The sequence below is a fragment of the Octodon degus genome, unplaced genomic scaffold (assembly GCF_000260255.1).
Source record: "Octodon degus isolate 3935 unplaced genomic scaffold, OctDeg1.0 scaffold00123, whole genome shotgun sequence".
NCBI classification, from domain to species: domain Eukaryota; kingdom Metazoa; phylum Chordata; class Mammalia; order Rodentia; family Octodontidae; genus Octodon; species Octodon degus.
In genome coordinates, this window is record NW_004524699.1 from 2,789,287 (window position 1) to 2,812,088 (window position 22,802).

At 62.8% G+C, this 22,802-nt stretch overlaps 1 protein-coding gene across 3 annotated transcripts in view; it reads left to right on the forward strand.

Annotated features, from left to right (window-relative positions):
* Positions 1-22,802, forward strand: part of Col5a1 (collagen type V alpha 1 chain) — a 119,597-nt gene that overhangs the window by 47,269 nt on the left and 49,526 nt on the right. For all 3 annotated transcript variants that reach the window (XR_002817924.1, XM_004640415.2, XM_023700506.1), the window contains exons 5-25: positions 276-407; positions 1,532-1,669; positions 2,436-2,681; positions 3,517-3,696; positions 3,951-4,007; positions 6,883-6,924; positions 7,101-7,163; positions 9,454-9,528; positions 10,051-10,143; positions 11,420-11,476; positions 12,463-12,516; positions 12,816-12,869; positions 14,514-14,567; positions 15,662-15,715; positions 16,907-16,960; positions 18,418-18,462; positions 20,118-20,171; positions 20,691-20,735; positions 21,186-21,239; positions 21,452-21,496; positions 22,229-22,282. Coding sequence is in view for 2 of the 3 variants with exons in the window: in XM_004640415.2 (XP_004640472.1) it covers positions 276-407; positions 1,532-1,669; positions 2,436-2,681; positions 3,517-3,696; positions 3,951-4,007; positions 6,883-6,924; positions 7,101-7,163; positions 9,454-9,528; positions 10,051-10,143; positions 11,420-11,476; positions 12,463-12,516; positions 12,816-12,869; positions 14,514-14,567; positions 15,662-15,715; positions 16,907-16,960; positions 18,418-18,462; positions 20,118-20,171; positions 20,691-20,735; positions 21,186-21,239; positions 21,452-21,496; positions 22,229-22,282 (1,650 nt within the window). In the remaining variant the exon portion in view is untranslated. The remainder of the gene's footprint in view (positions 1-275; positions 408-1,531; positions 1,670-2,435; positions 2,682-3,516; positions 3,697-3,950; positions 4,008-6,882; positions 6,925-7,100; positions 7,164-9,453; positions 9,529-10,050; positions 10,144-11,419; positions 11,477-12,462; positions 12,517-12,815; positions 12,870-14,513; positions 14,568-15,661; positions 15,716-16,906; positions 16,961-18,417; positions 18,463-20,117; positions 20,172-20,690; positions 20,736-21,185; positions 21,240-21,451; positions 21,497-22,228; positions 22,283-22,802) is intronic.

Here is a 22,802-nt window from a genome sequence, read left to right on the forward strand (position 1 = left end):
GATGGATAGAAGGAAGGGTGGGGGGATGGATGGATGGATGCATAGATGATGGATGGATAGAAGGAAGGGTGGGGGGATGGATGGATGGATGGATAGATGGATAGAAGGAAGGGTGGAGGGAGGGATGGATGGGTGGATGCATGGGTGCATGAGTAGATGGGAAACCGGCTGTCAGGATGTGCTGCTCTTGGGTTGAGGCTTGGTGCCCTGCACTGCTCTCCACCCTCATGTGGGCTCCTTGTGCTGTGCACTCATGAACTTTTGTCCCTTTCCAGGGTGACATCCAGCAGTTGCTTTTCGTCTCAGACCACCGGGCAGCTTACGATTACTGTGAGCACTACAGTCCTGACTGTGACACCGCAGTCCCCGACACCCCCCAGTCTCAGGACCCCAACCCAGATGAATATGTGAGTCAGCTCTGGCTGGGCTCAGGGGGGGGGAGTGTGGTCAGACCCCCAGGATGGGTCTGGAGGGAAGGATACTCGTGAAGAACAGCCGGGGGCAAGTTTTACATGGACCCTTGGGGCGAGGAGTTGAATGGATTCTGGAGAGAAACTTCAGGATCTGCCTCAGTTTACCAAACAGGGCTCCCTAGGGTGGTGGCGTCAGCCAGGGCACGCTGTCCTTTAGCTTTCTGAGCAAGTCCTTTGGGGCCCTGCCGGGTATATCCTGCCTGTCCTGGCTCTAGTCTCTCTGGAGCTTTGTGGGCAGAGTCACCGTGGGGCCTCAGGGACTGTGCTGCTGGCCGGATGCCCGAGCTTGTAGCTGGGGTGCTCTGAGGACCAGCTAGTGTAGGTGACCTCCCCTCTGATTCCCCGAGGGGCGGTGACTGCAGGACAGGCTCCTCCTGAGTGTCCTTGTGCTGTGGCCCCGTCATCCTTCCTCCTGCTCTGCCCCAGCCCCTTCCCCTTCTGCCCTCCCTGTGGGCCCCAGCGGGACCTCGTGTCCTCCATCGACCCTTCTCTCTGAGACCCTGGAAGTGAGCCCCCACCCTGTCCTGCTGGACTCTCGGTTCTCCGTCGCTCCCTTTTCTCAGTTCAAAAGGTGTGCTGGCTTTCACAAGGCTGTATGTCCTATGGCCTTGGCTGCACTCTGGACCCCCATGAGCCCCTCGAGTCCCAGGGCAGGGCTGGGTGGAGCTCCCTGCTGGCCAGGCCAGGCCCAATTCTTGGGAAGCGTACTTCTGAGCTGAGAAGGGCCTTTGGGGTTTGAGTGGAAGGTCGGGGTCTTGCTGGGCCACGCAGGCGCCGTGACTGGCTGGGCTGCCTGATATGAGCTCTAGCGGGTCAGAGCCTGACCTTAAAGTGTCTGGCTTTCTCTAGCTTCCGCCCCAGGGCCTTAGGTCCCTGCCCGGCCCGGCTTCCCAAGGTGCTGAGGAGGGAAGAACAAGACCCAAGAACCTGGGCAGCACGGGCTGGGCCAGGCAGGCCTTGGCGTCAGCTGTCCGTGCCACATCTCAGGGGTGCAGGCTTGGCAGGCCGGGGTCCCCCCTTCACACCGTACCCACCTCACGGGCCATACTTGCTTTCAGTACCCAGACGGAGAAGGCGATGGCGAGACCTATTACTACGAGTATCCCTACTACGAGGACCCCGATGACCCGGGCAAGGAGCCTGCCACCACCAGCAAGCCCGTGGAAGCTGCGAGAGAAACTTCGGAGATTCCCGAGGTCTGGCAGAGCCCGGGATGGGCGGGGCTCGCGTCCCTGAGGCCAGGAGCAGGGCCGGGTGGGACTGTGGAGGCTATACCTGGTAGAGGGCGAGGCGTGGTGGGTGGGGGCAAGGCCCACTGCACTTAGGTGAGCAGGGGAGTGGGGAGGGGCCGCTGGACAGGGAGTGGCTGGGCACTGGCTCCCCTCTGCATCCGCCTGCTGCGAGGCCTTGGGCAGAGGCCTGGGCGAGCCCGGGTCTCATCTGGGTCCCAGTGCCGCCGGAAGCTCACTGCAGGGTCCCCTCTGCTTGGCCATCTCCCTCCCTGGAGAGGAAGGACGGGTGGAGGGTGTGTGGGCCACAGCGCAACCCCATGCGGCCTGCGCCCAGCAGCGCATCGGAGTGGGCAGGGCTGGCGTGTGCGTGTGTGTGTGTGTGTGCATGCGTGTGCATACACGCGCATGTGTGTCCAGCTCATCTGGCCCTGCATGTGTGAACACATGTGGATTTGTGTGTTGGGGGCTGTCCAGGGTGCAATGACCCCGTGTCCTGTTGCTCTAACAACCCAGGCCTACTGAAGCTTTGTAGCTTCGCTGTGTGATCTGCTGCTGGAGTCTTCCTGGAGTCTCTCTGTGCCCCAGACTGCCTCTCTCCCCGAGTCCCCAGGGCTCGGCTGGACGCTGGCTGGGCTGTGGCGCCCACCTATGTGTGCAGAGACCCCATGCTGGAACCCTGAGGTGCCCCAGGCCTGGGCTTCCTGACTGCTTCTCTCCCTTTGGCTTCCAGGACCCCACGCTACCCCCCACAGCAGCCCCTACAGCGCCTGATTCAGTGCCTGACTCGGTGCCCGAGACCAGCGAGCGGGCTGGTGGGGAGGAAGATTATGATTATGTGCCCCCCGACGAGTACTACACCTCCCCGTACGAGGACCTCAACTACGGCGAGGGTGTGGAGAACCCGGAGCAGCCCACCGACCCCGACATGCCAGCTGAGGTCCCCACAAGTGCCACAGCTGGCTCCAACAGCTCCAATGTAATTTCCTTCCTCTCCATTGGCTTGGGGGGCCGTGGTGGGGGGCCCAGATTTCTGGTCTCTGCCTCTCACCTTGGGTGTCTGCAAGCGGCCACCACACCCCAGTTCTTGGGCCTTAGCACGTGGTGAGGGTGGGGCGGCTGTGTTTGGTGCCCTCGCTTGCTGAGTGGCTCTCAGGCTGGCCCCTTTTGTCACCAAGCTGGCAAGTGGGCAGAATGCCCTGGTCCTGGGGGCCTCGGGATCAGGTGCGGGCAGATGAGGAGGTGCCTCTTATGGAGCCCCCACCTGTGCCAGGGCATGGGACCTGGATAAGGGCGGATAGGGCGAGGCTGGGCAGCACTGGTCAGGACCGAGATGTTGGAAAGCTCCGCCCCCTGGAGCTCGGGCTCCCATGGTGGGACCTGCAGTGCAGCCTCTCCAGGGTGCTGTGGTTCTCAGCTAAGGGAGAGTGTCACCGGCACATGGCTCAGAGCAAGTGCCCATCGCAGCCCTGTGTGGCACTGTCCTCCACTGCCGGGGGTGGGGGGTGGCAGCCGGTCGTACAGAACCCTGATCCTGGACTCTGGGGCCCCAGGTGGCGCTCTGCCTGATGCAGACCTCCCCGGAGAGACGGGCCACATCCTGGCCTGCTAGCTCGGTACCGTGCTTTGGGAGAGTCCCTGGGAAGATGAGGAGAAAGGAGGGGCTTCTGGCTGCAGCTCTGGCGTCTTGTGGGTCGGAAGCTGCTGGCCTTGAGCGCTGAGAAGGGGTGTCAGGTGCCCACATGGCGGAGTGGCGTGCTTGTGCTGCTGCCCTTTACTTGGGTGACTCGCCACTCCGTCCTGTGCCCCTACAGCCGGCTCCGTCCCCAGGGGAAGGGATTGATGACCTGGACAGCGAGTTCACGGAGGAAACCATCAAGAACCTGGAGGAGAGCTACTACGACCCTTACTTCAACCCTGACTCTGACTCCAACGGCTCCCCGTCGGAGATAGGGCCCGGCATGCCTGCAAACCAGGACACCATCTACGAAGGGGTGAGCGGCACAGCTCCACATGGGCAGCGTGGGCAGGGCAGGGGCCCGCACGGGGGCGCTCTCAGATGCTGCGGACGTGACCGCGATGGTGACTGTGCCTGAGCTCCCAGGCCTCCGGCCCTCTGGCCTCGGTCTCCCCCAGCCTGGTGCTGCGAGGCCTGTGGGGGGTGTCCCGGGGCGGGAGCACTGGTGCTGCCAGCGTCGCGTGACCTGGACCTCTGTTGTCCTTGTCTCTCCTGCACTCCCCACCGCAGATTGGAGGGCCCCGGGGCGAGAAGGGTCAGAAGGGAGAGCCGGCCACCATCGAGCCGGTAAGAACACTTCCTGCACGTCTTGGCACATTCGCCGTGGGAGACGGGCATGGTCGGGGGGGTGCCTGGATTGGTGGGCCATGCCAGGGCTTGGCGGGGACCCCCGGGGTGGTGGAGGGCTTGGGTGAAGGGCACGGATCGGAACTCAGGTGCCCCTGTGTCGGGCAGCAAGGGTGGGAAGGCTCCCAGGGACACTTACAGGCGTGTCTGTGAGTCCGGAGCACAGCTGCCTGGCGCTGGCTGCCCTCCTCGCTGAGGAGGCCATGCTGTGGCCTGGCTGGGGGCCCAGGCTCTACCTTGTGGCTTCAGAGCTACCCGCTGGGGCCTGAACTGCCAGATAAAACCGTGTGAGCAGCCTGGGGATGGGCCTGCAGCAGGCCTGGAGGGCATCCGTGTCAGGGGAGCTGCCACCTGGGTCCACCTGCTGGGCCACCTAAGTGCCACGGGAGGAGGAGCGTGTCCTGCACCAGGGCTGGGCTCTAGGCCTGCTAGGTTGTCATTCTCCTTCTAGGACTGGTGTCCAGGGACTCTAGGGAAGGAGAAGTCACTGCATGGCCTCACCCTCCTGCGGGAAGGGGAAGGTTTCAGGTGCCTGGCGGGTGGTGGAGTGCAGTGAGCCCTCCTCTCTCTGATCTGTGTGAAGTCCATGGACAGGCGGACTGGACGCCCCGCTGTGTGGGGTGCTGGGGCAGAAGTGGGCCAGCTGCACCATGTTCCTTGACAGGGGTGTGACCTGTCACCCCATGGGCTGTGAGCGCCAGATCTGTTCCCCTTCTTCCCAGACCAGCACCCCTTACCAGAGCTCTCTGCAGCCCAGGAGTCAGGGCAGGTGGAGGTGTGAGGCTCAGGCCACCTCCAGAGGTCCCTTGTCCAGCCCCATGGGAAACCGATAGCCCCAAGTCTGGAAAGGCGACGTTGGGTGGGGGCAGGCTCTTCTGCCAGAATATGGTAGCAGGACACCAGTCCTGGGTTTGCCTGGAGATATCTGTGGCAGAAGTGGCCTCCCTGGTCCAGCCCCACTCGTCTCCCCTGGGTGCTGGGCTTTTCTATCCCACACCCACACGGCTCTGGGGACAGAAGCTGCAGTGCCCGCGTGTCCCACGGGCTCCAGGGGAGTGAGGACGTGAGCCAGCTTCCGACACAGGCAGGGCCTCCAGCTGACTTGGGGCTCCTTTTACGATGTCCTTCTTGCTTCAGGGAAAGTGGAGTCTTCCCTGGGAAGAAAATGAGATCCTAAGAAAGGACAGGGGCCAGGGCTCTGTGGGGTCCTGGGCTTGTCCCCTTGTTTGGAGCTGAGTGCATGTGGAAGTGGGGTTCGGGCTCTGGGAGTGAGGAGGGCTTGGAGAGGGCCGGGGCGGCCTGAGCGCAGCACTCAGGAAGTGGAGCTTGGCCAAGGCCCACACGAGCACTGGGCCTCTTGGGCACCCATCCTGTCCTCACCAGGGACAAAGGACATCTGGGGGCAGTCAGGGAGGGATGGAGACCCCACTGTGCCTGCATTTGCCTCCTCCCAGCTCCCAGTCCCTTCAGAGCCTCTGCCCAAGCTTTGGCCAGTGTCCCTGGAGAGATCCCAGGCCCAGCTGCTGTCTTAACTGGAGTGTCGCCGGCTGTCCTCAGAGTCTTGGCTGCCTGGAGCAGGTGGTCTGGTCCTGGGAGCCTGCTGCAGACCTCCCCAGCCCCGCCTGTGTCGGAGGCTGGCTCACGTCCTCACTGCCCTGGAGCCCCTGGGACACGCGGGCGCTGCAGCTTCTGTCCCCAGAGCCGTGGGCGTGGGATGGAGCTGCTGTCTCGTTCCCGCCCCCTGGGGCTTGTTAGCCTTAGAAGGCTGAGGACCTGCTGAGCAGTAAGATGTCAGGTTGACCAGTCAGGAACAGGAAGTCCTCAAGGGCTTCTTCCCTAGGAGGATCCGGGGGCCCCTGAGCTCCACTTGCTCCCCTTTGCTGTTCATTGTGTTTGGTTTATATGTGAGGCGTTCACTTCTAGAGTTGGTTTGAGTTCGGGAAAGTCTGAGGTCTTTCTTTTGCTCGACGTCTTCGGATCGTGCGTCCTTAAGGTGACAAGATAACGTGACACTTTGAGGCTCTCACCCTGTGCGAGTTCACACAAGGTCGTCATTCTGGTCAGGCAGGTGGACAGTTCCACCCTTGCTGTGTGTGTTTGTGAGGTACAAGGACCTAGCGCCCAACCACCGATGCCCCGTGCCCTCTTGGCAGCTAAGTGCCCTCCTGCCACGGCTCGTCCCCGACTGACTCGGGATGTGTGACAGGGTGGGTGGGCGCGGCCCAGGGCTGCAGGGGTCGGGGCCTCCCTTCGGGCTCGCCCGCCCCTTTGTTCCCGCCTCCTTGCCACGCCGACCTGGCATAGTCTAGGCTTGGCCTCGCTTGAGGTCCCGGCCAGTGTTGCCCCGGTTCCCCAGGATGCAGCGTGTGTGTCCGGGAAGGCAGCTGGGGTCCCCCAGGCCCTCACTTAATCCCTGCTCAGTGACTGAATCTCTCAGCTGCCTGGCCAGGCAGGAAGCGGGGAGCTGGGATTACGGCCCTGGAGGAACACACCAGTGCCCCTGCGCTTCGCACGCAGGGCTCTCCCTCAGGCGCACAGCTGTGTAAACACGGAGCCTCTGGCTGGGTGGGAGCCTTGGGGGCTGGGCAGGGGAGGATGGGCCGGCTCCCACAGCAGCCCCGCACGCCCCCCATGCCCCCTCCCCGGGAATCCATTCTCTGCTTAGAAGCAGGCCACGTTTCTGGGGGCCACGCACTGTCAAAGATGGTCCAGAGAGCATCAGTTTTGCCTCCAGGGCTGTGATTCCCCTTTGCCTTTCCTGTGGCCTGGGACACAGGACCTGGGGACCTGAGGCCTCGCACCCTCTGTCTTGCAGGGCATGCTCATTGAGGGGCCGCCCGGCCCGGAAGGACCCGCCGTGAGTGTCGGGGGCTTTTTTCTGTGTCTTGGGGGAGGGGCTGTGGGGGCACCCTGAGCACCCCGGGGGAAGGGAGAAGGACTTGCCGCTGGTGCCCCTGAGGGGCCTCTGCCCACTCCGCTCAGCTGTGCCCGTGGCTGCCTCTACTTGTATCTTGATTTTCTTTTTAATTCCAGGGTCTTCCAGGACCTCCAGGAACCACAGGTCCCACTGGCCAAGCGGGCGACCCTGGAGAGAGGGTAAGAGGGTGGCTGTCCCTGGGGCCGTGCTCGAGTCCTGGATACCCTGTCCTCAGGGGTCCCCTGTCCTCGGCCTCCTCACAGGCTGTGAGGGCCCCCTGACCCCTGGTGGCGCCTTGGAACATTGCAGCCTCTGGGTTCATCTGTTTTCCTTTCCCTTTATATAGTTTTTGGTTTTTTGCTGCTGGTTAATTAATGAGCACTGGGTGAGTTTAGGATTAGGAGTCCACAGGGAGCTGCAGAGGAGAGGAACGCAGGGCGTGTGGGGCAGGCCCAGGTCTCCGGGTGCATAGGCCCCTGAACCCCCAGCAGCATTTCTCAGGGCTTCCTGGCTTGCTGGGTATCATGGGTGTTGCCCGTGGACCGATGGGGCTGCGCGGCTGCCAATCACAGTGACACCACAAACCTCCCCAGTGAGTGGACAGGGGCAGTGGTCATCCCTCTGGGACATGGAACAGGTGGGGTCTTCCCTGGGCGAGAGAGGTGGAGCAAGAGCTCCTGCAGAGGTTTGTGAAGGGTCAGTTGGCAAAACCAGAAGTCGGGGTCTGGGAGCATTCGTGCGGCTAGACTGTTGCATGGGCTTTGGGGTGCTCCTGAGGTTAGGGATGGAGACGACCAGCACGCTACAGGCAGCTCCTTGTTCCCACGTGGCTTGGGTGAGGCCCCCCTCAGAGTGATCCCTGGCCCCAGTGCCCGTGTGAATGGGAGTGCGCTGTGCACACATGTGTACAACACACACAAGTATGTGTGGATGTGTGCATGTGTATGTGCACAGCTACACGGTGCGCAGGTACCTGCACATACACACGGCGAACATACGTCGCAGACAGTCTCTTTCCCAGGAGCAGGGAACCTCGAGTCTTAAGTTGGGGGTGCGGCTTGGTATCAGTTCTGCTGCGGCTGGGACCATTCCATTTCCCAGAGAAAGCCTGGACTGTAAAACACGCCTGTGCGGGTGTGTGCACACACGTATGCGTGCAGTGCTGGGATGCAGGCCAGGGCCCTGCGTGTGCCGGGCCAGGGCTGCTCCCCTGAGCCGCCCTCCCGGCCTGGGTCCTTGGTCTGTGAACAGGATTTTGTCCTCTGGAAATCTTTCCAGTGCGGCAGGCAGGGGCCGTTGGCAGTGCCCATTAGCAAGGCGAGGCCCAGGCTGTGGCCAGCTGCTGTGCTCCTGGAGCCTGCCTGGCGGGTGCCTGGCAGAGTGTTCATCACGGCACCATTGGTCCCGTCCACCGAGGAGGGGTTACGCAAAGCCCCCCAGACCATGAGAACAAGGGCAGTGACATAAACAGGCCACGGGTGGTGTGAGGAGTGTGGGGCCAGGACGGTCGCAGTGCTGCAGGTGAGGGGCTGCCTCTCGAGCCTGCGGAGCACCACGTGTGCCAGACTCCACCAGTCCGAGTTCTGGCTCTTTCTCTGCACACACGGATGGCAGCCCCGAGACTCCTGCAGGAGGAGCAGGCTGTTCTCTGCTCACTAGAAATTCTTATGGCACCTGCACATTGCGTGAGAGCGAGTATCCCTTCTGTAACCAAAATGCCTATTGCGGGAAAGGCGGGATGGCTCAGCTCCGGCCAGAAGAGTCCTGCCCTCCGGGAGAGATCCTTCCTGGCTGGAGCACGGTGCTCCGTCTGGGTGCACACCAGATGCTGGGTAGTTGTGACACCAGCGCCTGGCCTTAGCCGGGCTATGGTCATGGGCAAGGAGTCAGTGCCATTGGGGTGTACAGTGACCCCAACTCCCTGGAGCCAGGTGCCTGCGCTGGTGACACGCTGTGTGATCAGACCGGCCACACAGTCTGATAATAAAAGTGAGGCCTCTCGGTCACTCTGGGTCCCGTCATCCTGAGGCCAGAGCCCTGCCAGAGATGCTTGTCCTGGGCCTGGCTGAGAGGCCAGGCTGCTGCTTTGGGGGCGGGGTCTTTCCTGAATACCCTGGAAGTTGCTGGGATGGATCTGTCTGGGCCAGACCAAGGATGGGCACTGGGCCGGGCAGATGGGCAGCCTGGCTCGTGTTTCTGTGTGGTGAGGAGCCGGGGCAGGGCACCATGGGTCACAGGCACCGCCACGGCCGGCCCTCTGCCCTCGGCCCCGCTGGACTTGCTCTCTGGCCCTTGTGCTGCCCTGCCCCTCCTTCCTGAGGCACTTCCCCCGGGCTGGGCAGTCCTTGGCCGGGGGCCTCTTGTGGTCCATTCCGTTTCCAACAGGCCGTGCCCCCGGTGTCCTCATCCCCACTGTGGCCTGGCACCATCCCTGTCCTGCTCTGACCTGTGTCCTCTCTCTGTCCCCAGGGTCCACCTGGGCGCCCTGGCCTTCCTGGGGCCGATGGCCTTCCTGGCCCACCTGGGACCATGCTCATGCTGCCGGTGAGTGTGTGCGTTTGGGGGTACACAGAGGCCCGAACATGGGAGAGGCCGTGTTTCCAGGAGAAAAGTCTCCTTGGCCCCAGTGTCACCTGCCGGGCCAGCCACCGCCCAGGGTAGTTTTCGTATCAGGAGAGGGGAGGGGGCCAGAAGACTGTGTGGTGCAGGGTCGGGCTTGGGGGGCCGGGGCCACCACGGGGCTGTGAGGGTTTCTCCCTTCAGGCAACTCCTAGGCGCGGGAAGGGAAGGCAAGAACGCCACTTCCTGTGGGCACTTGTCCTGGGGCCCTGGATAAAGGCGCTCTGTTTAGGTCCCCAAGCAGACAGACCGTGTGGAATCGGGGTGCCCTTTCCAGGGCAGTGCTCATTGGCTGTCACTAGGGCTGTGGGTGGGTTTTGGGGGACTCTGGGGCTGACATCTGCATGCGGGGTGGGTGTGGCCAGCGTTCTGCGTCCCCTTAGAGCCTGTCCTAGGGCCCAGGAGATGCCACGTCATGCCCGAGTGACCCTTGTCGTCCTCTTCCAGTTCCGCTTCGGAGGTGGTGGAGATGCAGGCTCCAAAGGCCCCATGGTGTCGGCCCAGGAGTCCCAGGCCCAGGCCATCCTCCAGCAGGCCAGGGTGAGTGGTGCAGGGCCCGGGGCTGCAAGGGGCAGAGCCGCAGCGCTAGAGTGGCCCCTGAGCTGTGTGGCCGGAGGGCGGGGCCCCATTGGGTCCCTGTGAGCCTGGGAAACTTGGGGGCAGCGTCCCTTGTCCCAGTGAGGGCTGTGAGGCCCCCTGCTGGGCTGGATGGGCCCTTCTTTTGCTGCTTGCGGATGCCTAGGTTGGAGCAGGCTGAGACTGGGGCCCTGGATGGAGCAGAGAAGACCCACTGGTGGGGTGGCTCCTTTGGATGCCTGGGGTAGGCAGAGAGCCCTAGGCCTGTGGCCTGGGGAGCGTGGCATGCAAAGGGGGGTGCTGCTTCCTGGGAACCAGCCTGCAGTGGACTGCTCTTTGTGGCATTGGGGACTGAACACACCCACGGCCCTCCCCCTTTTCTGTTCCTCATTTTGAAGACAGGCTCTCACTGAGTCAGTGGGTTGCCTGGGCTAGGCTTGAACTTGCAGTCTTCCTGTCTCAGCCTCCCAGGACGTGGGAATCAGGCTGGTGTCTGCATTTCTGGTGGATGTGGCTCCCGCTAGCCAAGGGGGTGATGGGGGCAGTGGGCTGGCCCCCGTGGGTGTGCAGGGAGGCTGCCGGGCCATCCCTCATTGGTGGGTAGTTGTGCACTGCCACGCAGCTGGTGCAGTGCTGATGGATGGAGTCGTGGGTGATCGCAGCGCAGCTTATGTATTGAGCAGCTGCTGCAGAATGGACAGGCTGGTGACACAGTGTGACACCAGGCAGGCCTTCCCCTGCGCCTGGATTTATTGACCCAGGCTGTCAGCTGGCCTTTCCCTCCATGTGTGTCTCAGCTGAAGCTGAGGCAGTGATGGGTTCAGGAGGAGATTTTACAGTGTGAAAGAACCTTCCAAAACTGAAACGGCAGGGGCAGGCTCACAGGCCTAGGGCAGACCGGCTCTCAGAAGCCGGGCTGAGCTGTGGTGGCAGGGAGCCACCACTGAGGGCTAGGTGGGGATGGAGAGCCCAGGGCCACGTGGGCTCCCACATGCCCCAATGCCCTCCAGTGCTGAGAGGGCTCAGTAGGTCTCCTAGGGGAGTGAAGAGCCTGCGGGGTGGGGTGGCCCTGGCTGCCCTGAGGGAGGCCACCTCCCGGGCTCAGGGCTGCGGTCTCACTGCAGTGGGCACTGGGCCCCTGCAGGACGCCCGGCCCTCTCCCGGAGCTCCTGCCCCTCTCCTGCCCTGTCTGCCCACTCCCTCCTGGCTGCAGCTCACTGTGTTCCTGTTTCCTCTGCAGCTGGCACTGAGGGGACCAGCCGGCCCGATGGGGTTGACAGGGAGGCCCGGCCCCATGGTGAGTCTGGGCCCTGGGTGGGGCTGTTCCCACTGTGTCCCCCGCAATGCGGTGGTCGTGCAGCTGTGGGGACGAGTGGCCCCTGGGTGCTGCCCAGCCCCTCCTGGGGGTCCAGGTGGGTGGCTCTGGCTCAGGGCTGCTCAGGGGTCTCAGTGTCTGGGAGGCAGCCCCACCTGTCTGGGCTGCTGGGGGGGAGAGTGGGAGCCCCGAGCACCCTGCAGGGCGCATGATCCCAGGTGCCACCCTCACCGTGAAGATGCTGCAGGTGGGTGGAGCTGAGCCTTTGGAGGGACAAGGGCCTGCTGGGCCGGGGGCTGGGGCGCCCCAGGGACCAAGCCCCCCACAGCCCCCTTGCCTGTGGCTTTGCCTTGTGGACCAGGTCTGAGCCTGTCTTGCTGGGTCCCCTCTTTCCTTGTGGGCCTGTGTCAGAGTCAGGGTAACCCTGGCATGGGGAAGCCCCCGGGCATGCAGCTCTGCCCCCTCCCCCCAGGACTTTGGCTCGACTCTCTCCGGGGCCCTCGAGGCATGAGGTGGACATGGCGTGCGAGAGTGACACTCAGGTCCTGAGGGTGTCCGGGCCTCCCAGAGTGTGAGGTCTGACCTCACTGGGCTTCTGGTGGGCTGTGCATCTGCCCCTGGGCCTGGCCTCAGTCTCTCCCCGGGCCTCTCCTGGCCCAGGCCCCTGGGACCCTGGGGTGCACGCTGTTTCGAGGTGGCTCTGAGGGACGCGGGCCGCCATCCTGAGGAGGAGCCACCTGTGTGCCACGTAGCCCAGGAGCCTGGCACCTGGAGTTCACATGACCCGGAGCATCAAGAACAAGCCAGAGCTCTGGGGCTCTAACTCCCGGAATCCCGTTGATGTCCCAGCTGCTCTGCTGCGGCCGGGCGGGTTGGTGGGGTGTGGGATGCCGTGAGCCACCATGTGCAAGCCCGCCCCTCCCCTCAGCCCTCGTGGAGCGCACGCTAATCCAGAGCTGTTTCCACAGGGCCCTCCTGGCAGCGGAGGTCTGAAGGGCGAGCCGGGCGACATGGGGCCTCAGGTATGTGGACACCCTGTGCGCCCTCGGCAGGGCAGGGCTGTCCTGCTCATGGCCGGGGACCAGAGTGGCAGGGCCCTTCTTGCCGCGTTTCTTCGGGAAGACAAGCAACAGGAATGGCGGTCACTGGGGCCCTGGAGCAGCAGGGCCCGGCTTGGCTGGGAGCCTGTCCTTGCCCTCTCCCAAGATGCCATGTGTTGGCGCTGGGACAGTGAGGGTCAGGCTCAGCCAGTGAGCGTGGGGGTGAGGCTTTGCTTCTGAAGAAGGGCGGATGCTGACCCTGTCTTCTGATTCTCCTGCAGGGGCCCCGAGGTGTCCAAGGCCCTCCTGGCCCATCAGGGAAGCCCGGAAGACGGGTGAGTGCTTGGGGGCCGTGATCAGGTGGGGTGGGGCCAGCTGGGTCCCTCGGTCTGCGGGACCTGGCCCTGGTGCCCAGCCCGTTGCCTGGGTTCAGCCATGGCCCGGGTTTCGTGGGCAGCCTCAGGGCTGCAGACCCAGCCCTGGTTTGGAATCCGTGCCCAGGCACAGTGATTTTCGTCTGCTCCTGGGATTTCCTGTTGGGAGTCAGTCTCCTGGGGGCTCCCCAGCTCCTAGAAGTGTGCATATTTACAGAATGGTGAGAGCTACCCTGGCCAGTTGGGGTGCCCCAGTTAACCCCATGTTGCTCAGACCCATGGGACCCCCGCAGCCAACGCCCTCCGCTCTGAGGCACAGGCAGGGGCTGCACAGGCTGATCCCACAGGGTGCACCCTGGGAACCCTGCTCAGGAGTCACCAGCCCAGAGGACTGTTATCTGGGGCCAGGCGCTGAAAACAGTTTGATCTTGGTAGCTTTCCCATGTGACTCTGTGGACGCAGCTAAGTGTCCCCAGAGGTGCCCTGGCCCGGGCGAGGCGAAATTAGGAAAGAGAGTCGTGCATGCGGTTTATACGTGGACAGGTGGCTGACTTAAATTGTGGCAGAGCTGGGACTGTGCCAGGGCCCCAGGAAGTCAGTGTGCCCGAGATGCCTGCAGAAGAGGGTGGGCTCCAAGGAGCCGTGCTGGGGCTGTGGACCATCCGGATGCCTCGCGGCGTGGGTCCTCCCACCTGTCTAAAGCCCACAGCAATGCAGGGGCAGGCTGTGCCTGCAGGCTGTGTGTCCACTGAGGAGTCCCACCCCACACAGCCCCCACTTCTAGTCCCCTTCCTGACCTGTGGGTACCTCTCGTTTTTCTTCTCTGCTGTTCTCCTGTGCTGTCTTCACCGCCTGTCACCCTGGGAGACCCCCGACCGCTGTCCCAGTGTTCTTGCCTGGTGGCACATTGACGGGCCAAGGCCTGTCTGACCAGGTTGCACAGGACGTAGAATGCGGGTGCTCGATGTCGGGTGCTCCTCCTTAAGGGCCGTGTGGGGAATGTCCCGGGGCTGACTGAGCCCTGTCGCCTCTGGGGCTCTTCCTGCGCTGATCATGGGGCCTAGTGGCGGACCCTCAACCTCCAGGCCCTGCCTGCCAGCCCTGTGGCCAGTTAGCTGGGTGTGGCGGGCTTGGCCTTGGCCATTGCGTGGCCATGGGAATGGCCACTGGTGACAAGGTGACAGCTCATCCTGGGGCCCTGTGTGGCCTGAGGAGGCACAGCCTTTCAAGGCCTCAGTGTCTCCTTGAAGGTGGACTAGTTGATGCTTTTCTCCTGCGCGTGAGCCTGCAGCCTGTCGCCTGTCTGCCAAGGGGTAGGGGAGGGTGCCGCTCACACACCGCAGCACGCCCTGCGTCCAGAGCGAGGTGCTGGAGACTGGCAGCTCCAGCAGGGTCTGGCATGTCCAGAGGCAGGTGGCGCCCTGCCAGGTCACCCAACGCGGCCAGCAGCACCTTGCTCTTGGTGTGTGCTGAGCAGTCTCAGGGCTCGGGACCCACGTTCTCTGGCAGACCCGATGCCAGGAGGGGCTGCGGTCCACCCTGGCTTCTGTTTGTAGTGAACTGCCCGCCTCCCGTGCTGACCACCGTGCTCTTCCTCTGTTCCAGGGCCGGGCTGGGAGTGATGGAGCGAGAGGCATGCCCGGACAAACAGGCCCCAAGGTAGGCTGCGCCCACACCTCCTGGGGCCGGCACTGAGGTCGACATCATTCCTGTTGCCATGGTGACTGTGCAGCCCACGTGTAGATTGTGCCCTGAATGTGGTCATGGTGGGCACTGCCAGCTCCTTGGGGTCAGCTCCCTGGGATGGCCAGTGTGAGTGATAGCCACGGTCATTTTCTCTAAGGGGCAGCTTGTTCCTGTCACCTGGTGGTGAGCAGTCTGGGGTGGAATCCCAACTGTGAGAGCCACCCGTGTGGTCCGGCCACATGCTTGGGGCAGGATGGCCTTGGCAGGGTGGCCAGGTGGCTCTCGTGTGCAATGGGCAGCTCTTCTTACCTGCTTGCAGGTTGTCTGGGCTGTTGCCAAGCAGCCAGATATAGCCTGTGAGTGCGCACCAGGCCCACGCTGCATGGGGCCAGACCTAGGCCGGTGGGTGCCCTCCCTGTGGTCCCCGTGTCCACCCTGTGCCCTGACCTTGCCTGGACCTTCATCCCACCCACGGGCCATCTCTCCTGCTGGCTCAGGGAGGTGACAGAGGTGATGGTGCCTTGGTGACCCAAGGAAGCCAGGCGTCTATTTCCTCTCATTGTGCCCTGCTGGGGTGGCTGGACCGCTCTCCTGGGTCCTAAGTCCTGAGAGAGGATGGTCTCTGGTGACCCGGGGAGACAGGAAGAGGGTCACCCCGAGGCAGGCCTGGGAGGCGTGGGAAGGCTGGCACTGGTGGAGTGCCGGGAGCTGGCTGTGCTGCAGCTTGCCGGAGGACAGGCAGGAGCCCGCTGCCATGCCCACCCGCTGGGAGGCAACGCACGTGCGCTAACGGTGCAGGAGCCACTGGAGATGCTGGTGACTCAGAGCCTGTGTGCCCGTGGCCTGAGGCCAGGGACAGCAGCTGCCCCTGCTGGGGCTTAGGGAGCTGGGGCTCTCTCTCACAATGAGAGGCGGGCTCTGGAGAACTCAAGAGGTGAGCTGCAGTGAGGGGGCCACCCAGTGGCCACCAAGGCCAAGTGGGTCCAGTTCAGTGGCCCAGAGGAGGGCGGCCACTGCTCGGGCAGCTGTGCCATGGCTTCTGATGCAGCTGTCTGTTGTCTTTGCAGGGTGACCGCGGCTTCGACGGCCTGGCTGGCTTGCCTGGCGAGAAGGGCCACAGGGTGAGTGTCGGGTGCCTGGAGTTGGCAGGGGTTTCTCGGGGGGCTCCCACGCAGCCTGGTTGCATATATAGGGTTGGAGTCCCCTCCATTCCAAAGCGATTCTGCAGGCAACTCTTGGGGTGGCGAGGAGCTGACCCGTAAGACACTGCCTCTGCTGAAGGAAAGTCAGCAGAAACAAATAGCGTTCTCCTCTGCAGCTTGCAGCCGGCAAGCTCCGTGGCCCAGCAGGCCGCTCCCCCGTGGGCCTCACAGGGCTCTGGGGCCACGCCCCACCTGGAAGCCACCTTCTAGTGGCACATCTTCCCCCTTCCTCAGGGAGCCATTGGCAGAGCTGCCAAAGACACGCTGGCCATTGGTGGCTGAGGAAGGGGGACAACCTCAACTCCTGCGCATGTCAGGGGGGGCGGGGACCAGTACCCGGATGTCTGCCCTGGTCCCCCCGCCCTGGGTGGCAAGGGCTGGTTCTGATGTTTTCTCCCTGACCTGCTTTCTTTGAAGCAGATTTCTTTGATGTTTCCCTTCAGTTTTGACACATTTGGGACAAACGGGCGCTTGTGTATGTGCATACACACACACATGCATGCACATGGACGCATATGACTGTACACACACGGGCCCACATGGGGGCATGCATACATACCGGGGCACACACACACATGCACACACACACATCTGCATGCACCCCCATGTGTGCGCACTCAGGCACATGCTAGCACGCCCTTGTGGATCAGGCCGGTGGGAGTCGCTCGTTACATTCCACTGCATGCTGAGAAGTGGCAGCTGGGGTTCACCCAGAGCTTCCTCTTCTGCACCCCTGGGAGTCCTGTGAGACCAACCCACGCAGCTGTGAGGCAGAGCCCCGCTCAGCGCCAGTGCTGCTGATGCCTGCGGGGCATGGACTGAGCGCCAGCTGTGTGTGAGGCGCAGGCACACAGTAGGCGTAGGAGGGCTGTGGGTGTGCTGCTGGGTGGCTCAGCCTCAGCTCAGAGGCCTGGAGCACCCTGGACCCTGTGGGCTGCTCAGCCTCCTGATATGACCATCTAGGTGGGACTCGGGCCTCAGCTCTAACCGCCCCCACACTCACAGGACTTGGGGTTTACAGGGTCAAAATTAGAGAACAAGGCAAGGGGTGCTTGAGGCAGCACCGTGCCCGGCTCAGGTGTGGCTGACGCTCACTGATTGACTTCCTAGGGTGACCCTGGTCCTTCTGGCCCACCAGGACCCCCGGGAGAGGATGGAGAAAGGGTACGTACCCGACCTGCCTACAGTGTACCCGCCTGCTTGCTCTTCTTTGAATCTGGGTGGGGACACTGTGGGCGAGGCCAGTTGCTGCAGGGTGGCTGGGCAGAGGGGGAGCCAAGGTTCCAGTTTGGGGAGGCGCTGAGAGCTCCTGAGATAGACACAGATGCTCACATTACCTTGCGGCACCCTCCCTTCCGCTAGGGGAGCAGGCCTCTCCTGCCATGGGTCTCAGGCAGAGCCTCTCTAATTGCGGGAGGCAGGTGCCCCTTGCCCACAGGGGCGAGATGCGGAGGCTTAATGAGCTAGCATCTCAAAGACCTCACTGAAGGTGGCAGGAAGGTGGCAGGTGTGGGTGCACTGGGTGCCAGCGGGAGCTGGGAGGAGGGCGAGGCTGCAGGAAGCAATTATCCTGGGCCCTGGAGGTGGGGAGGGACAAGTGACTGGATTTGGAATGGAGCAGGTGGGGCAGGGAAGCTGTCCCCAAAGCTGGCGCTTCCGCAGCTCCTGAGCCCCGGTTCTTGCCACGCGCATCCCTAGGCCCCTCCTCCACACACCCTGCTCACAGGGTCTTTGGGCATTGGGGTACTTAGTGGAGGCTTAAGAACATCTGGACAATGAAAGAGATCGGTGGGCAGGGTGCAGAGGAGCGGGCTGCAGGGGCTTTTCTGTTCTCACCACTGTGGCACTGCCCTGGCAGGGCTCCTGTGCCAGCCTCAACAGTCTGCTGTAGGGGGAGGAGGGGAGGAGAGAGGAAGGGAGGAGGACTCCTTCTACACTTGATCTGGGCCAAAGGCCAAGACGCGATAAGGAGGGATCCTTCCAGATGCCTGTGCTCCGTGATTCGGAGGAAATTGTGTGTGAGGGCCCACGTGTGCTAGTGTGTGCATGGGTGTGTATATATGTGCATGTTTGGGGTGTTTACATGTACACAAAGGTGTGTGTGCGCGTGTGCATGCTCATGTGGCCCTGCGCATGTGTACGTGTGGAGGTGTTGTGTGTGCATGCACAGAGTGTGCCTACCCTTTGGGGGCAGGAGAAAGTGGTGGCATGTGGTGAGCTGAGCTGCAGCAGCCCCAGGTGTGGACTGGCACAGCCTGCCCCTGGGCTGCTCAGGACCCAGGCCCCCACTGGTCAGCAGGTGCTGGCCAGGGGCCCTGTGACTCATCCTGCTGCCTTTCTGTCCCAGTTTTTGTCACTCACGAGGGTGACCAAGACCTTTGAGTTCCGTGACTTTCCTGCCTGGCTGCCGTGGGCCTCACTGGTGGCCCGTGGGATCCAGGCAGCTGCGGCTGGCTGGGGTGGGTCTCCCAGGCCTTTCCTGCTGGTGTGGGACCAGGAAGCGTCAGGGGCTGGTTTGGCCACGGCCAGAGCCCTGCGGCGTGGCCGGTGGAGCGGCATCGTCTCTGGGCGTCTACACCCTGAAGCTCGTCCCTGAGATCCCTCTGCTGTCTCCTCCGCAGGGTGATGATGGCGAAGTTGGACCCAGAGGGCTGCCCGGGGAGCCGGTAGGTGCGCCGACGGCTGAGAGTCTGGGTCTCAGCAGTGTGGGTACCATGCCGCAGCGAGGCCGCCCCTGGAGTAGGACTAGCAGGCGCTGTGAGAGGGTCTGCCTGGTGTGCAGTCCTGGCCTCGCCCTGGGAGAGAACAGAGGAGCACACCCGGGGCCGGGTGGCAGCAGGGAAAACATCCCAGCCTTCCCTGCCCCTGCGGGCACCCAGCTGCTGTGGGCTGGGGCCCTGGCTGTCACAGAGCTGCGCCAGCCACTCCGCCCCGTCCTGCTGGCTGTGCCTTCCCAGCCCTGACAGGGAGAAACTTTGCTCAGCCCACTTGCATGTAGGCCCCGAGCACACGTTCTCCATGGCACAAGGACACTAATTACTTCTCAGTGGCTGCAGCTCTGAAACCTCTTTTCTCGTTGTCCAAGCCGGCCAGGCGGCTGTTGGCATCTGGCGACATTAATTGATGAGAAATATTGTGCACGCTGCGCCGGAGAGGGCGGGGTCAGCGAATGCACATCCGTCTGGGGCTGAATTAAACCCTGGGTGTCTGAGGAGCCCCTGAGGAGGATCCGGCCACCCCGCTGTCCTTAACACACATCAAGCAGTACCTCCTGGGTTATTAGCTTCCGAGAAACATTTCCTCGCCGAGGTATTAAATTACAGAGGAAGCTCTTGAGAGGCGGTGAACGCGAGAAGGGTTTCTATGGAAAGGTTCTACGGAAATTAAAGGCAGTTGGAATCGCTGGGCTTTGGTTAAAGGCTCGGTTGTTTCCCCCGGGGCCGGGAGATGTGGGCCACCCTGTGGCAGAAGGTGACATCCGGAGGGGTCTTGGGCTGTGCCTGCTCCACGGTGCTTGGGCCGCTGTACACAGCCCCTCGCTGCTGGGGAGGGAATGACAGCTTGTGGCCAGAGAGGCGGCCTCCAGCAAGACCCTGAGCTCCTGTCGGAGGAGGCCTCGTCTCTCCTGGCCCTGTTTCCCAAGCGCCTCCGTCTTTGAAACCAGCCGCAAGGCTGCGTATCCTTGCGGAGAGGGTGCTTGCCTTTCTGAGGCTGCCCCTCCATTCCGATAACCCCCCTCTAATTCAGTAAGGAGGCCCAGCGGCTCCTTGGCCACCCGAGTCCTGGGCCGTAAGGGGTTAATCTTATCCCTTAGTTACTGCAGAATGGTCAGGACAGTGAAGGCTCAAATAAATGAGACAAATGGTGTGACTTTAGGGCTCAGGAGGTTCCAAACCCACTCACAGAATTTGAGATTCTCTGGGGCTAAGACCCGGATCTTCTCTGGGTGGCCCATGTTTATTTAGTTTTCAAAGGAACGGGATGCTGAAGAAAACGTGGGAATGAGGAACTTTTCCCAGGTAGTAAATTCTGTCAACCAGGAGAATGTCCTTATTTCCAGGTTGACGCTGCTAACGGGGATGCAGAGCCCGCAGCTGGAGCCTGCTTTTAGTTAGTTGGGGTGAAGCCAGGCACCCTCAGCTGTGGCCAGGGATGGACTCACTAGGAAACGTGGAAAGCCATGCGGTCAGTTTTAGGTCCTGCTCCGAGCCACTTCATGGTGGCCTCTGGGAGAGCCCAGGCAGGGCCTGCCATTGCTGGGGGAGGGGATGAGGACCAGCGCTCCAGGCCTCTGACCCTTCTTTTTTCTTTCCTCCTGCAGGGGCCACGGGGTCTGCTTGGGCCGAAGGGGCCCCCAGGCCCTCCAGGACCCCCCGTAAGTGCTGTTGCCTCTTGGCATATGTGGGCCCTTGCCGCCTAGCTGGTGACCCCTGGGGCGGTGGGGCGGACACTGCAGGTCTGACTGCCCAGTGTGGGGCACAGGTGGAGGCTGGGCGGTTGGCCCCACCACCTACCCAGGCCGTTTCTCCTCCCTCCTGGCATGCAGCACCCCTATTTCTGTGACAAACAGTCTGCAGGAGGCATCTTCCAGCCCAGCTCCGGCGCTGGGGATTCTTCGGGTGGGCCTCTCCCGGAGGGCTGGGCGGCTCTGCAGGGCCTCGACCCAGCCTCCCTCAAGCTCACCCCACCCCGCCCCTGCCGTGGTGCTGGGCCCGGCGGCTCAGCTCTCTGCTGGCTGAGGGCTTGGAGCAGAGAAGTGGATGCTCAGGGAAGGGACTTGGGGCCAGCCCTTCGCTCCCCCAAGGATGTCCCACAGGTGGCAGGCGTCTGAGTGGGACTTCTTTTCGAGTACTGTTCACTTGTCTACATTCAGTACGTGTGTTTTGAATCTCAGGGTGTGACGGGTATGGATGGTCAGCCGGGCCCGAAGGGCAATGTGGTGAGTCCTGGGTCCCAAGGTCTGGCTCCATGGTGGGGCTGGGGAGGCCCTCACTGTCACAGCAGGATGGGACGTGAGCCCCAGCCCACTGCCCCTGGAGCAGGAGTCTGGCTGTCCAGCACCCTCAAGGTCAGGGAGGTCACCTTCCTGCAGGAGGAGCTGGCAGCAGGTGACCCAGCCAGTGAGGCTCCCTCTGGGCACTGTGTATTCCAAGGGCACTGCAAACGTTAAGGCAGGAGGGTACCCCAGTGGTTTCTGCTCAGTGAAATACTTCTCCACTTGGTTCAGGGGCTGGGGCAGCAGTCCCATGGCCTCCAGTGCTGGCTAGGCCTCTGTGGAGGGACTCTGACTCCATGTTTAGCTGCTGGGCAGATAAGAGCAGATGGGTGGCCAGGGACGGAGGCGCAGTTCCTGAGCCCCTTTGAAGGGCTTTGCTTTTGTTTCCCCCAGGGCCCCCAAGGAGAGCCCGGCCCCCCAGGACAGCAGGGTAACCCTGGTGCCCAGGTAAGTGGATGTTGGCCAAGTAGCCCGGGGCGTCTGCCAAGGGTAGGGCAGACAGATATAAGTCCCTCTGAGTCACTGGACACTCTTGGTCCCTGGGGGAGTAGAACCTGGTGGGTGCCTGGGTGCGGGAGGGGCTGGAAGGGAGATGGGTGGGGTGGGGGCCCGGAGCTTGTCCTTGCCCTCACCTCTGCTGTCTGGCTCTGTCCCCCCAGGGTCTTCCAGGCCCCCAGGGTGCCATCGGTCCTCCAGGAGAGAAGGTGAGTGGGCCTGAGCAAGGGGGAAGGGCAGCCCACCCGCCTGTGGCCACACCCCCTGGTCCAAGCCCCACTTGGAGCCTGTGCCGGTGCTCTCCAGAAGGCCCCAGAGCTCAGCCCTTTGGAGCCAAGCACTTCAGCCAGGAGGAAGATCGGGGCTCTTCCGTCATAAATGCACTCACTCATCCTCCTGCTGTGATAGGCATGCCAGAGTTAGCAACAACAAAGGGACAAGGCACCTAGTTGATTGTGAAGCCTGTTGTTTCTCTAAAGTTCAGGTTTAGCTGGGCACCTTGTTTGGTGTTCAGTTTCATGGTTTGCCTCTGTCTTGCTAGACACGGGGACCCTAAGGAGCTGGCCCACGGGTCTGCCTTGCCTGGGGTAGGGTAGGGGTAGAGTGGGAGTCCTAGTGGGTGCATGGCTGACCCAGGCTCCCAGTGTGTGAGGCCACGTACAGCACCACAGTGGGGACCAGCGTGTATCCCTCCAAGGGCTGGTCCAAGTGGCTCAGAAGCCCAAGGGCTTAAATGCCCAAAGATGGGGACCCATGACACTGTGGCCTGGGCCCTTCGCCTGGCTGCAGTGGTACAGGAAAGTGCCCCCAGCTCACACCTGCACCAGTACCCGTGGGGTGGAAGTGTTGGAGCTTAGCCTTGGGGCCACACCGAAGGGTGGGCAGGTCTGGGGAAAGAGGCGAGCTGGGGCATTTCCTCATGGGTGTCTGGTCTGTTCCAGGGCCCTCTGGGTAAGCCAGGCCTCCCAGGAATGCCTGGCGCTGACGGACCCCCGGTGAGTAGCTCTGCGCAACCCCCACACTCCTGCAGGCTCCACCCCAGGGCTGGGCTGGGGCCAGGGCTCAGGGACTAGGGCGGGCATGACTTCCTCTCTCCAGATCTGTGCTACGTGGCGCGTGTGGCCCAGTGCTTGTTTTATCATGGATGGGGTTGGCGACTGCACAGGCAGGGACAGTGGCAAGGGCTGGTTGGGCGCTGAGCCAATGCCGAGGACTCAGAAGCTCTGGGCAGAAGGGCCGCTGTGCTGCATGTATTTTTAGGGTTCGTGCCTCGCGTGGGGAGGTGGGAGTGAGTGTGCTTGCGTCGTGTGAGCACACAGCTGCGCCCGAGTTAGCTATGCCTGGAATAGCAAGTCGGTGACAGATCCAAGCTGTGCAGAGGGAGGTGTGGGGTGGTGGGGACGCTTGGGTGTGAGCAGGCGTGTGCCGGCCAGGGTTACGGGCTCCGCCCACCGCCCTCTGCAGGTGCCTCCACCCTGGGCTAGCTCAGGAGCGCTCGGAGGGTGCAGAAAGGGA